This window comes from Muntiacus reevesi, chromosome 2, assembly GCF_963930625.1.
Source record: "Muntiacus reevesi chromosome 2, mMunRee1.1, whole genome shotgun sequence".
NCBI lineage: Eukaryota > Metazoa > Chordata > Mammalia > Artiodactyla > Cervidae > Muntiacus > Muntiacus reevesi.
This window is the reverse complement of record NC_089250.1, coordinates 71,886,866-71,900,560: the sequence shown is the minus strand read 5'-3', so window position 1 is coordinate 71,900,560 and position 13,695 is coordinate 71,886,866. Positions and strand designations below refer to the sequence as shown.

At 43.8% G+C, this 13,695-nt stretch overlaps 1 protein-coding gene across 1 annotated transcript in view; it reads right to left on the bottom strand.

Moving 5' to 3' along the window:
* LOC136157195 (trophoblast Kunitz domain protein 1-like) overlaps positions 1-12,002 on the bottom strand; it is a 40,168-nt gene extending 28,166 nt beyond the window's left edge. Inside the window, exons 1-4 of the mRNA XM_065919190.1 lie at positions 11,946-12,002; positions 11,271-11,427; positions 1,288-1,371; positions 11-82 (exon numbers count right to left, since the gene is read on the bottom strand). Coding sequence (XP_065775262.1) covers positions 11-82; positions 1,288-1,371; positions 11,271-11,427; positions 11,946-12,002 — 370 coding nt within the window. The remainder of the gene's footprint in view (positions 1-10; positions 83-1,287; positions 1,372-11,270; positions 11,428-11,945) is intronic.
* Positions 12,003-13,695: the final 1,693 nt, after the last annotated feature.

Below are 13,695 nucleotides of genomic sequence, written 5' to 3'. Positions count from 1 at the left end.
AAGTTCAAACCTTTTAGGTCTTTAAGTACGGTTTCAGCCAATCCTTGTGTTATACTGGATTCCTTTCTGACAATCTTAGTACCTATAAAAGACAAAGATTTCAAAATTTTCAGGAATGTTGAACAATGAACCAGGACAAATTTCAAATATGGATAATAAAACAATAGCCAAAAGTGGACAAAGGGAAAAGCCTGGAGAATTTGCTAATATTGTACCAGCCTTGGTCCCACAAGCCAACCACATAAGGACTGGGTTCCTTATGTGAACCCAGCTCCACTTCTGGGTGAAGCAGCTCCACTTCTCAGTGGTCCAGGTCTGTATGATTAATTTTTAAATAGAGGGATAATCATTATTTGACCAATAAATGTTCTTTCTGGCCCCAAGCAAATAGGTAGAGAAATCTTTCAAGAACATATCATGGTGGAAAATGATCATACTTGGGCATGAAATGTGAATAAGCTATTTATAATTTACTGATAGTATGTTCAAAGAACTCATGTACCACTTGTCTGCTGTTCAGATGAGGACTACAGATGACTTGCCAGAGAACTAATGGCATGAGGGTGACAGGGTCCGAACAAGATACTTCCTTGTCGTAACTCACTTGACGTACTATCCTATTCTGCCAGGAACTCTGAAAATACTGATAGCTGGTAAGAGTTCCTGGGTGCAGAGTCCCACTTTCATCGCTCCCCTGTCCCATGACTCATCTGAACCCCCAAAGCACAGGGAGAGTGAGTCGGGTTTTCCCGACACCAAATATGTGGTGTCTCTAGCAACAGTATCCAATTCCCCCAAACACCCAATGGGTGTCCAACAGGGTGGTTTAATTCTGACAGGGAATCCAGGGAGTTAGTATAGATTGTGCAAGTGGAGGGCGCAGAATTGTCCTCAGCTCAGATGCCAGGCATGTTGGCCCGAGTCACTCCAGATTTGACAAAATGTCTAAGACTGGGAAGTTCCATTACTCCATTCAATAAATCTGATGACCAAACTCAGGAAGACCACTCACAGAGGGATCTCACATTATTATAAAGGATAAATCTTGGCACAGTGAAGGGAGGGAGATGTGCAGGGGAAAGTGGAAATGGAGGTGTGGGGAGAACACAAGGCCCTCACATCCCCACCCTCCCTGTTTTAACAGCCCAGAAGCTCTCTGAATACCCACATTTGTGGATTCTTCTGGAGGTTTCACTAAACAGGCATTTTGATGGAATCATTGGCCAGTGGTGCCTGTTCTCTATCTCAGTGCCCTCTCCTCTCCCCACAGATGCAGAAGATTCAAACCTATAATAACACCGTCGATGATATTTTTAATCACATCCATTACTGAACGCTTCTCAGGTCCCCTTCTATGACTTGTCTCCACACCTATGAAAGACAGTAAATTCCAACAGTTTCAGGAAGCCTGGGACATGAACCAAGCTAAGGATCAAATACGCAAATAAAATGGTAGTCAGCAGTGGACAAGGGAGGGTATAAATATGGATAATAAATAATTGTCAACAGGGGACGTGGGAAAGGGCCTGGAGACTTTGCTAATATTGTCTCAACTTTGGTCGCAGGAGTCACCCTACACAGGACTGTGTTTTTTCCTTTCTCTGCAGCACATTCATCCCAGGTCTTTCTGATTATTTTTCATGATAGAGAAATGCTCATTATTTGACACATAAATATTCTTTCTTGCCCAAAGTAAGTAGTTAAAGAAATTTTTTTAATTAACACATCTTGGTGGAAAATGTACAAAATTCAACTTGAAATGTGACTCACCTCCTTGTACATATGACTGGCAATCTGTTCAAAAACCCATGTAACATGTATCCCCTGTTCTGACAAGAAAATTGCAGATGACTTGCCCCAGGACATGGCAGGTGGGTGGCAGGGTCAGGGGAAGATACTAGCATCATACAACCCATTTGATACACTCCCCGATTCTCCTAGGAACTCTAAAATACAGACAACTGAGAACAGTTTCTGGTTGCAATGTGTACTTTCATTATTCCCCCTTTTTGGAGCATCACCTGAGCCCCAAATCACAGGGGAGAGTGCTCTGGGTTTATCCCTCACACCAAACATGTGGTGTCTTGACCAAGAGCAACTGATTTCCCAAACACCCACTGGGTGTCCAACAAGTCCTTTTATTTCCGATGGGAATCGATGGAGCTACTGCAGATTCTGCAGGTTGAGGGCTCAAGACTGTCCTCAGTTCACATGCCAGCCATGAGGTCCTGAGTCAATCATGCTTGTGACCAAATAACTAAAATGGGGGGCTTACCCTATTTTGGGGTCCATGACCCCATCTTCAAATTCAACAATTCACTAGAACCAGTGGCTGACCTTCAGAAAACCATTGCTTACTATTACCAGATTAACATGCAAAATACAACTTGAGGCAGAAAAACGGAAGAGATGTGCAGAGCAAACGGGGAGGGAGGTGTGCCCAGCCTTTGTGCCATAGTGGGCCCAGCACCCTCACATCAGCTTCCTGTATTCACCAACCAACAAGCTCTCTGAGCCCAGTTTTTGTCTTTCTTTGTAAGTTTCACTAAATAGGCATATTCGTTGGATTATCAGCAATTGGTGACTGATCTCACTTTCAGTTCCCTCCCTTCTCCTCAGAGGTGCTGGAATGACAGTTGTTGAAACCTGTAAACATTAAATGGGTGCTTATGATTTCTGGGGCTCCAACCATACCTTGAGGCTACCTTGAGTCACCTTTTGTGACTCATCTATTACCATCTAAAGGCAGGAAACTCCCAAGTGTTTTAGAGACCTGGGCCATTAACTAAGAGACCTTTCAAATCTGAAGCTTTTTATTACTACACAGGGCTTTCCTGCTGGCTCAGCTGGTAAAGAATCCACCTGCAATGTGGGAGACCTGGGTTTGATCCTTAGGTTGGGAAGATCCCCTGGAGAAGGGAAAGGCTACCACTCCAATATCCTTACCTGGAGAATTCCATGGACTATACAGTTCATGGGGTTCCAAAGAGTTGGACAGGACTTAGAGACTTTCACTGTACTTACTTTTATTACTACACTACAATGAGTTTCAGGGAAATGGGAGGGAACAGGAATAGAGAATCTCAGAAATGGAGTCCTGGATCAGGTACAGTTATGAGACATATATATATATATAATTTTAGTAAATATCCTCATGAGAGTCATGATGTCAGTGGAGTTAAATTTTGCCACTTAAGACTTCCCTGGTAGTCCAGTAGAAAAGAATCCACAGCTAATGCAGGGGACATGGGTTCTCTCCCTGGTTGGGAAGATTCCACATGCCTTGCCGCAACCAAGAAGGTGAACTGCAACCACAACCCAGATGCCTAGAGTTCCTGCTCTGCAGCAACAGAAGCCACCCCAAAAAGATTCCACACACTGCAACCAGAGAGAAGATCCCAGAACTAGAGAATACCCTTGCATAGGGAGGAAGCCCAATACTGCCAAAGCCAAAGAAACAAACAAAAATCCTGTGCGGCGTGACAGGAGAAATCCAGAGAGAGTTGGCAACATCCACTTCACACCTGCAACTCTCCCTTCCTTGGACTTCTATCGTTTTCCCAGAAGCTGTAGAGGAGAGGTAAGGCTGGGCCTATCTTGATCCTGGGTATGGTGTGTATACACCAGGGTACTGCTCACCAGGATAACCAGGAGGAAGAGAAGGGCTGCAGAGAGGCAGAGCCAGCTTATCTTCATGGCCTTGCAGGAGGACTCCTGAGGATGCTGGGGATGGACTGAGCTTTAATATCCTGACTGCAGGGTGGGATCAGGTGACGAGGAGGGGAGTGGGCAAGGGGAGGAGCTGGGTCAGTCCTGTTTACTGTGTAATCTCCCTTCCTAACCATGCCTCCTGCTTCTGTTTTCAGGGGTCAAATGTCCAGTAAGAGCACTTCTCAAACTTGATGATGCCTTTGGGTCTCATGTAAACACAGATTGTTTTCAGACAGATGGAGTTTGTCCAATATTGACACTCAGGGAGCATCCCTGCACCTAGAGCAGTGCCTGGCACATGATGGATTATAGTAAGTGGATGTGAGTAGACCAGAGGACAGATAAGTAAATAGCAGTGTGTTAGCCAAGGTCCTCCATTTCAGCCTCCTGCAGATGACATCTCAGCTGGACCTCAATGTCCTGGCCCACATCACCTACCTCAGATGACACGTGTGACACAGGTTACCTTCCTACAACCATTGCCACAGCTTCTCTCATGGATGGATACTTGCACTTTACCAGGCATTGGTCCAGGCAGGGACTTAGCTGGAGAAGGTGATGTCGCCCTGGGCTCTAACCCTCTTTAGGCATCAAAAAGGGAGTAAGGGGAGGGGCCGAGGGGAATCAGGGAGCTGAACCTGTAACCACAGCATGACCCACAGTCATCCCTCATCTGGTTTCAATAACAGAGCTTTCTCCATGAGTGGACATCAGGGGACCTCGGAAGACCTCCATAGCCACCCCTTCTTCCCGCTCTCTCCCTCACTGGAGATGGAGCATAGTTCCTTGGTTTGGGAACCAGCTGTGCATTTTCCTAACTGTGGTCCAGAGAATTTAAAACCCTCAAACTGCGTGTCCTCAGGTGCCACGTGAGATCCATGCTGCCCACATCACGTGGTTGCCACAGAAGCAATGGATACAGCAGGCATATATTCCTTCTCCCTAGAAGTCAAATTCTTTGTAGTAGCATTAATAACAGTAATGAGTAATTACTCCAGGTAACATGTAAATTCTTCATTGTCGCAGGCATTATCCTGGACACATGAAACATATGATTCATCTAATTCTAAAAAATCTTTAAAGAAAGGGAGAGAAACCATTGATATATCCCTATGTAACACAAGAGGTCCCTGAAATAATAAGAAATAAAGTAATTTGCTTAGGTCATAGCTTGGAGGGAGAGGATTTGGACCCAGCAATCTGACTTAGTCTGTGCACATGCACCCTGTTGAATTGCAAGCTGGAAATTATATGCACACACGTCACACCCACCAAGCCTTCACTCACTCTAGATTTTTTACTTGTAGCTACAACCATACAGCACCACTGAACAGGGTTTGAGCTCACAGTACCAAGCTCTCTTAGGACAGAAGGGCATCGGGAGTGGGTGACTCACAAAAGAAGCCACTGTGAGTGGAGAGTCCCTCTCTCCTGAGACATTCCACATGCATGATTTCATTTAGCTTCATGTCGATCCTACAACATCCGGGATTCTCATACCACAGTGTCAAGCAGAAAGCAGAGTCTCAGAGAGATAACGCCACTTGCTCAGGACACACAACCTGCAGATGGTAAAACAATGATTCCCATTCAGGAAGCGCTCTGTCCCTGCCCCTCTTCCTGCCTCAACCTCTGCATCTGATATCATGGAGTAGCTGAGACTCTCCCTAACAGAAACTGCTCTTTTCTCCCCTCTCCTCACTCATCTTTCTCTCCCAATGTCCTCCTCTCTTGGTCCTCTTTACCCTGGTCCAAATTAGAGGCCCCTGGTTCTACAGCCTTCTGATGGGTCATTTCTCCCCACCAACTCCTCCCTCCCTGCTCATGGAAGCGCAGTCTCTAATTGGAAACCTCCTTGACCCCTGCAGGCCTCTTTAAAGAAATTGCAGGACAGGAACAAACAGTCGTTGTATAGTAGATAAAGATAAGTGATGCCAACCCTCTGGGACTCCAGGTCATACCTCTGCTTCTGTTCCTCAGTATCTCCATCTGAATAATGAGAATCTTCGGTTCCATGGTATCTAAGGCCGCATCTAAATTATGGAATGCACCCGGGGCAGACAGAAGATGTTTAGATATTTGAGTTGCTGTGCCGTCGTAGAAGTATGTTCAAATCCGAGTAATGGGTAATTACTTTCTTGCTACATGATAAAAAAGCACCTGACTTTTTGAAACCTGTAGTATGTTTTTTCAGATTATTTTCAAGATTAAAAGGGAACATAACCAGAGCTTGCACATATGGCCAGAATATCTGTATTGTTAGCTCACAGAGTTCATTTTACAGTTTTAGGCATTGATAAGATTTCACAGTAGGAGATTTCATATTCAAAAATCAAGGCAGGACAAGTAAACCAAATTGTTCTGCAATTACAGTCCTGCAATTTAACAAGAACCATGAGTCTCAAACATGATTGAGCATCAGAATCCCTTAGCCATTTGGCCAAACACAGATTTGAGATCTTCATCCCCAGAGTTTTGGTTCGGCAGCACAGGGTGGGACCTGGGTAACTGCATCAACAAGGTTTCCATGGCAATGAGGTTGCTGCTCAAGGGACCACACTTTGAAACCATGGACCAAGCTAAGAAGAGTGGCTCTCTTCTCAGGAGGGGAGTATTCTCTCCAGTTTCAGTCATCCCCACCATTTCTTATGGTCTGCCTGCCTCAACTCCAACTCCAAATACTTCAATTCACATTACATGCTTCTCCTGGAGGGCATTTAAAATTGGGACCTGTGAGGTGGGCTCACAGGTAAGTGGTGATAAAAGATAGCTTGCTGATTCACATCAATGTATGGCAAAAACCACTACAAAATTGTAAAGAAATTAGCCTCCAACTAATAAAAATAAATGGAAAAAAAAAGATAGCTTGCTGTTCTTTAACAATCTTATCAATTAATTATCATTATTACTTTCTTACAGATGAAGATATAGAACTACAACTACAGAAAAGTGACTTTCTGGAACACAAACAGCTGAAAAGCAGGAGGAAGACACTTGCCTGTTTTTCAAGTGTTCCCAGATATTTCAATTTCACTAATACACAAACATACAAACACCACCCAGGCAAATCTGGGTTGATATTAACATAGATGATGCATCAAAGATTTTGGACATGACTTCATGAGTGTCACATCATATTCACAAGAATAAGAGGTGGTTCCAGCCTCTCTGGCAGGATCCAGGTGGCCATGTTCCCAAGGCTCTTGAAGTACTGGTGGGGTGGAGGAAGAAGGTGAGGATGCAGTGATGAAGAAGATTACAGCAAGAATCAGGATTTCACATCCCCGGCTCTACTTTCACTCCAGTCTTGAGGAACTTTTCTCCTACATTGTTTCCATACTAACTTCAATATTTATGGACTGTATACTTTGTGCCTGGAGCTGTGTGTGCAATATTCTGGGGATAAACAGAAGACTTGCTCTCAGGGTGCTTAGAGCCAACTGGATGAGAGATTAGTAAAGCAAATAGTCGAATGGGAGCGGAAAGAGGCAGATTTCTGCTGAGAAAGGTAGTGTTGAGAAGCAAGAGGGAAGGGCTGAATATTATCACAAGCAGCCAGAGCTCAGCCCTGACTGGATCCTCCTTGGACTTCAGATTCTCAGGGAACGCAGTCCCTGTGGCCTCTGCAGAAGGAGAGGAACTTGCTGACTGAATCTCTGAAGCCCCAGACCTGGACACTGTGTACCTGGACAGGACCTAGTCCTGCCTAGAAATGAGCAACCACAGTGCTCTCAGGATCACAGTGACCACCAGAAGGAAGTGAATTTTTGAAGCCAAAGTGGGGGACTCAGCAGCACTCCTGACCTGCTCTGTGGGGTGCTAACTTACTCTTCTCATCTAGAAAGGGGAGCATGAAGGTAAGCTCGGATTATCAGGATGGTGCCTCTAGGGCTGAACTTTTGCCAACTGGCTCCTGAAGGACATGCTCAGCCCATGATTTCAAAGAACACTGCAGTCACTTCTCAGGAAAATAGTCACTGTGGGTGGTTTTAAGGAGTGTGTACCCTCCTGAACTCCACCTCTTTCCCCAGCCCTTCCCCTCTCCCCTGCCCTTCTGGCTGTCTTACTCAGGATAGGATACCACCAGCAGGGGTCTTAACACAGGCCAGCCTCTGAAGAAATCTATGTTCTTAACATTTTAACTACCATATACAATGGTCTCCCAGAACCTGTACTTGAGTTGTAGAAGTGTCTGATTGTTTTGGTTTTGCAGGGACCCATGTGTGAAGGCACCAGGCAGACCTCAGCCTGCAGGGCTATAGCAATGGGAGGATATTGGTAAAATAGAAAAATGGGCAGCACAGTTGGAAGTAAAAGGTGAACAACAGTAAATACCAGCTTGTTTGCAATAGAGAGTGGTAGGGGTGCAGGGGTGTGAATATGAAAAGGCCTTTTCATATCCTGCTCTGTAGGATATTATTATTAATGTTGTTAGGCTTCAGACCCACAGAGTAATATTGTGAATAATTACATATCATTACTGAACATTTATGCATGAATTGGCATGTCGTCAATGATTAGCTCCAAATAGGACAAGAATAAAAGATACACATTAAGAATATTCTCCATATGTTGATCATGACTGGAGCTGGACAATGGTCCACCAGTTTATAATACTATGATCTGTACATGTGTATAGTTGAAAGTTTCCAGTATAGAAAACACAGTGAGAAGCCATCATGATTTAATGGAGAATGGTGTGGAAGAAAACCCCCCACTGTGTTCACTTTGTTTACATCATGGGCACTGGAATAAAGAAATATTGAGGGAATACTGATACCCTGACTTATATAAGAAGTATTAGCTTGGTCTTCTAACCATTCCTGGAACTGAGCTCCTAAAATGATTGGATTTCCTAAGAAATGGCAGCATCAAGGGTGTCTTTTATAATGTGAGGAAGGTGACCAGCAAAGCCTCAACCTAACCTTAGAAAGGAGGTGGGTTGCCTGGGTAACTAACATGGGATTTGGTGGTCGAGTTTTTTTGAGTTTTTTACTCTATATATTTTTTCACTGTGTGATAATTGCTTTACAGAATTTTGCTGGTTTCTGTCAAACATCAACAAGAATCAGCCATAGATATAGGTTTTAATTCCCACCTTCGGCTTTTCCCTTGCCCCCAAACCTCAAGGAGTGGCAAGGGTTAGAAGGGTGAATACATCACAAATGGCTAAAGAGTTAATGAATCCTTATTTGTGATGAAGCCTCTACAGAAGTCTCAACAGAGCAAGATATTCACATTATTCTAATAAACTGAGATCAATCCATGCAACAATATGGATACACACTTCATCACAGCTCACCTGGACAAGGCACCAGTCCCCCCAGGGGCCTCTGTCTCTGCCCTTCACCCCCTAAAGGCCACTCTTCACATGACAGCCACAAGGACCCTGTTTCAAAGTGAAGCATATTCCATGGTTCCTGTGACCAGTCCCTCAGCGACCCCCTAGCTTTCTGAGAGTCAAATTCTGATTCTTACAATTCTACAAACCTCTTCATGACTTGTCACCAGAGCCTCTGTCTCATGCCTTCCACTCCCCTGCCCCTCAACCACTCTGGTCCTGGATGCTGGTTACTCAGGCACTTTTTTGGAAGGCTCTGTCCAAAACCTCCTTCTCACAGAGCATTCCCCTGACCCTTGCCAGTCTCCTTTATCCCCATCACTCTCTTTCTTCAGAGCACTCCTCATAACTGGCATAGGATTTTCCCCAACTTTATTGTGTGTTTCCCTCCTTTACTATGTGTATATTATTCTACTATATTTTGTTTACAGTCATTTCCCTACTCAAACAACTATGCTCTCAGAATCAAAAAGATATATTTTGATAAATATTTCACAAGTAAATGATTCTCCTACTTCATACTCATGCCAAGTACACTGTCATTGAAGAGAGTGGATAGAGTAAAATTCCTATTAGTCTCTATGATGATGAGGCTTAACTCTATAATTATGAGGGTAACTGTCATGTGAATCATAGGAAAATAAAATATAGTCTGATAGGTGATAGGTGATAGCAAGGTGAAGGGCATTGAGTCTTAACTAAGATCATACAAGCCTGGAAAAATGTGTCTAGGCCCCACGAGGAAACTCAACAAAGTACTGCATTTCTTGCTGCCTGCAGTTGCCTCTGAGGAGAAGACCCTCAGCTGTCACTCAACTCTGATTAATTTCATCACAGAGAAATGATCATTATCTGACACTTTTTTTTTAATATGTCAAGAAAAAACATAGGTAGGTTGACAAGTCTTTCACACTAAAATGCTTTGGTAGAAAATGGACACCTCTGACCACAAAGGTGTAAATTCTTTGTACTCATGACTGGTAATCCTTTCAGAAATCTCCAGAAACATGGTGCCCTAGCTCTCTTGAAAAAGCTGTAGGTGGGAATATCCCAGGACACACAGCATACAGGTGGTAGGATGAGAACAAGACACATTCTGTTACAACCCATTTAATCATGTCCCTGATTCTGCCAGGAATTCTGAAAATGCAGAGAACTGCTGAGGGGTTCTGAGTGCTCTGTTCAACGTATTATAGTCCCCTGTCCTTGAGCCTCATCCCAAACGCAAATGGAGGAAAAGAGTGAGTCGGTGTTTTATCCCTGACACCAAACATGTGGGGTGTCTGCCAACAGCAACCAGTTCCTCCAGACCCACTGGACATCCAGGAGTCAACTCATCTGACACTAAATCCCCAAAGGTTACCCAGAAACCACAGGGTGAGGGCTCCATCCCTGAGGATGGCCCACACTTCAAGTGTTGATCACAAATCCTGGGGTCACTTACACGTGTGACCAACTAACTGTCAATTCAGAGATTCTTTGACCCAATTTCCAAGTTGAACATGTTATCAAAACCATTCACAGAACGGGGAACTTTTACTTATGGTCCCCAGTTATTATAAAGGTTAAAACACTGAGACAGTGAATGGGAGAAGAAGCATAAGGCAAAGAGAGACTAGGAAGTGTCCAACATCCACCCCATCTAAGGACATCCCCCCTTTACAAACCCTTGATGTTATCAACCTTCTAAAGCTCACTGAATCCAGTGTACATGGTATTTAATTGAGGGTTTGAAGTAGTCAATTTGATTGAATCTTTGGCCATTGTTGATGGAATTCAATATCAGTTCTCTCTTCTCCCCAGAGGTACTAACCCTCTAATCATCTGATGGCATATTCTGGAGTCCAGATACACACAGATACTATCTAATATCTGATCCATCACAGATTTTCATTACTTATAGAAAGACAATAAATTCCAAGAGTTTCTGGAGTCAAGGGGCACGAACTAGGATGAAGATTAAATATGGATCTTTTTACTATTCTAAGGGGGGGGGTGGTTATGGACAAGAAAGATACCAGGAATAGACAGTCTCAGAGAAGAAGTTCATGATTTTGTAAGATGAGGTGGGATATATTTATTAAAAGCAGACACATAGTGATACTTTTTGAGAGCGAAGTAATGTCTCTGGAGTTCAATTGCTCACTTCCGAGGAGAAATCCAAAGAGGGCTGGCAGCATCCACCACATCCCTCTTCCCACTCTTTTCATGCACTCACCTCCTTTCTCTCCAGTCTGTAGAGGAGAGGTGAGCTGGGACTTACTCTGGAGCCAGTTGTTGGTTTTACAACCCAGAATGCTGGCCACCAGGGTGCCCAGGAGCAGGACTGCAGAAAGGCAGAGTCTGCTCACATTTGTGACCTTGCAGAAAGGCGTCTATGGAAAGACAGGTGTTGACAGATCTGTTTACAACCCAGCAGATGTGTAAGAACAGGCCAGAAGGAGGGGAGTGAGGAAATGGAGGATTTGAGGTCAGTCATGTACATGCAATCTTCCCACCTTCCATTGTCCTGCTTCTGTCTGTCCGTGTGTGTCTGCTCAGTAACTCATCTGGTCTGACTCTTTGAGACCCCATGGACTGTAGCCCGCCAGGATCCTCTGTCCTACTTCTGTTCGCTTGAGTGAAATGCCCAGGAAGTACAATTCTCAAACTTGACTCTGTCTGTGGCCTCGTGACAGCACAGAATGTGACTCTGTGTGTGGAATTCTGTCCAGTATGGTCACTGAAGGGGCATTCTGGCACCAGAGACATGCATGGCACATGAGGGATGGTCTGTGAGTGGGTGAGATCAGACTAAAGGACTCTTAGGTGATCAGCAGTGTGTTAGCCCGGGTCCTCCTTTACACGCTCATGAGGAGACTTCATATCTACCTGTCAACGCTCCCCCTCTCACATTAGCTCCACCCACTTCAGAAGACAGGTATGACACAGGTAAGCTTCCTGCAACCATTGTTGCAGCATCTCTACTGAAACACACAAGCTCTTTTCTGGCACTGGTTCAAAGAGATGTTGAGCTGGGGAAGAGCAGCACCATCTGTAGCACAAACGCTGATATTCTGGGTAGCAATAGAGTAAAGGGAGTGGGCAGAAGAGAAGTAGAGACATAAACACATCTCTAGAGCATGACCACCCACTGCCCCTCACCTGGTTTCACCAACAGAGCTACCTGACAGAGTGGACCTCAGGGACTAGAGTGGATCTCAGGGAACTTGGAAGATTACCTACCACCCATATACATCCACTACAACTTGGAACTCAACATTAGTGGTTTTTGGAACAGAGGAACTCAGTTTAAGTCTCAGTTCTGCCTTTTCCTAACAATGTGACCTGGGGCTGGAAATTACCTTCTTCTGCACTTATAACATGATATCGTGTTGCTTATATCCTGGGGCTGTTCTGAATCATTAAAGGCCCTAGATATATATTCTTCTCCCTGCAGAATTAAAGTCCTTTGAAATAATAATGATGAGTAATTATTATAATTAACACTTAACTACATTGTCCAGAGAGTCAAATAGACAAGAAGGAGTGGAAAAGGGGCTGGACATGGGTGAGATCAATCAGTGAAGCAAGAGGGCTTTTGCTTACCTCTGAGGAACAAGGAAACTTAATCGGAATTGGGACGATGACTCCACTCTAACACTGAGTCAGTTTCCTGAGGGTGAAATTCTAGAAGATGAATCTACTACAGTCAATTTTATTTCCTCCTATCTTTACTACAGTTGACAGCACATTTAAAGAGCAGTCAGGAACAGAGGAAAATAAAATTCTGTGCTTCTAGAAATTTTTTTTTAGTCTGAGGTGTTCAAATACATTAGCAACAAAATCACAATGGTTCTCGAAGACCCAAATCTGGGAATTTCTTAATGCAGATATCATCTTTCCCTTTTTACTAAAAAAGAATCTATGTTTCAGGGAGGTGAAATGACTTGCCTAAGATCACAAAACACAGTGAGTTACTGAAGCCAAACTCTCTTCATTAGTATCAAATCATTTTCATTACACAGTTACAAAGTAATAATTATTAAAATTAAATAGCATATAGTATGACTGCTCTTCTTGGATCACTGCCTTTTTGTGGCAAAGGGGCTTTTGTAACTCAATGAATCTATGAGCCATACCATGTAGGGCCACCCAAGATGGACAGGTCATAGTGGAGAGTTCTGACAAAATGTGATCCACTGGGGAAGGAAATGGCAAACCACCCCAGTATATTTGCCATGGAACCTTATGAACTCTATAAAAGGACAAAGGCATATAACACTGAAAGATGAGTCTTCCAGGCCAGAAGGTGTTCAATATACTGCTGGGAAAGAGCAGAGGAGAACTACTAATAGCCCCAGAAAGAATGAAGTGGTAGGGCCAAAGCGGAAATGACACAAAGTTGTGGATGTGTCTGTTGATGAAAGTAAATTCTGATGCTGCAAAGAACAGTACTGCATAGGAACCTGGAATGTTAGGTCCCTGAAGCAAGGTAAATTGGGCATGGTCAAGCAGGAGATGATAAGAATAAACTTTGACATCTTAGGAATCAGTGAATGAAAATGAATGGGAAGGGGCGTAATTAATTCAGAAGACCAATTTATCTACTAGTAGAGACAAGAATTCCATAGAAAAAAATGGAGTAGCCCTCATAATCAACA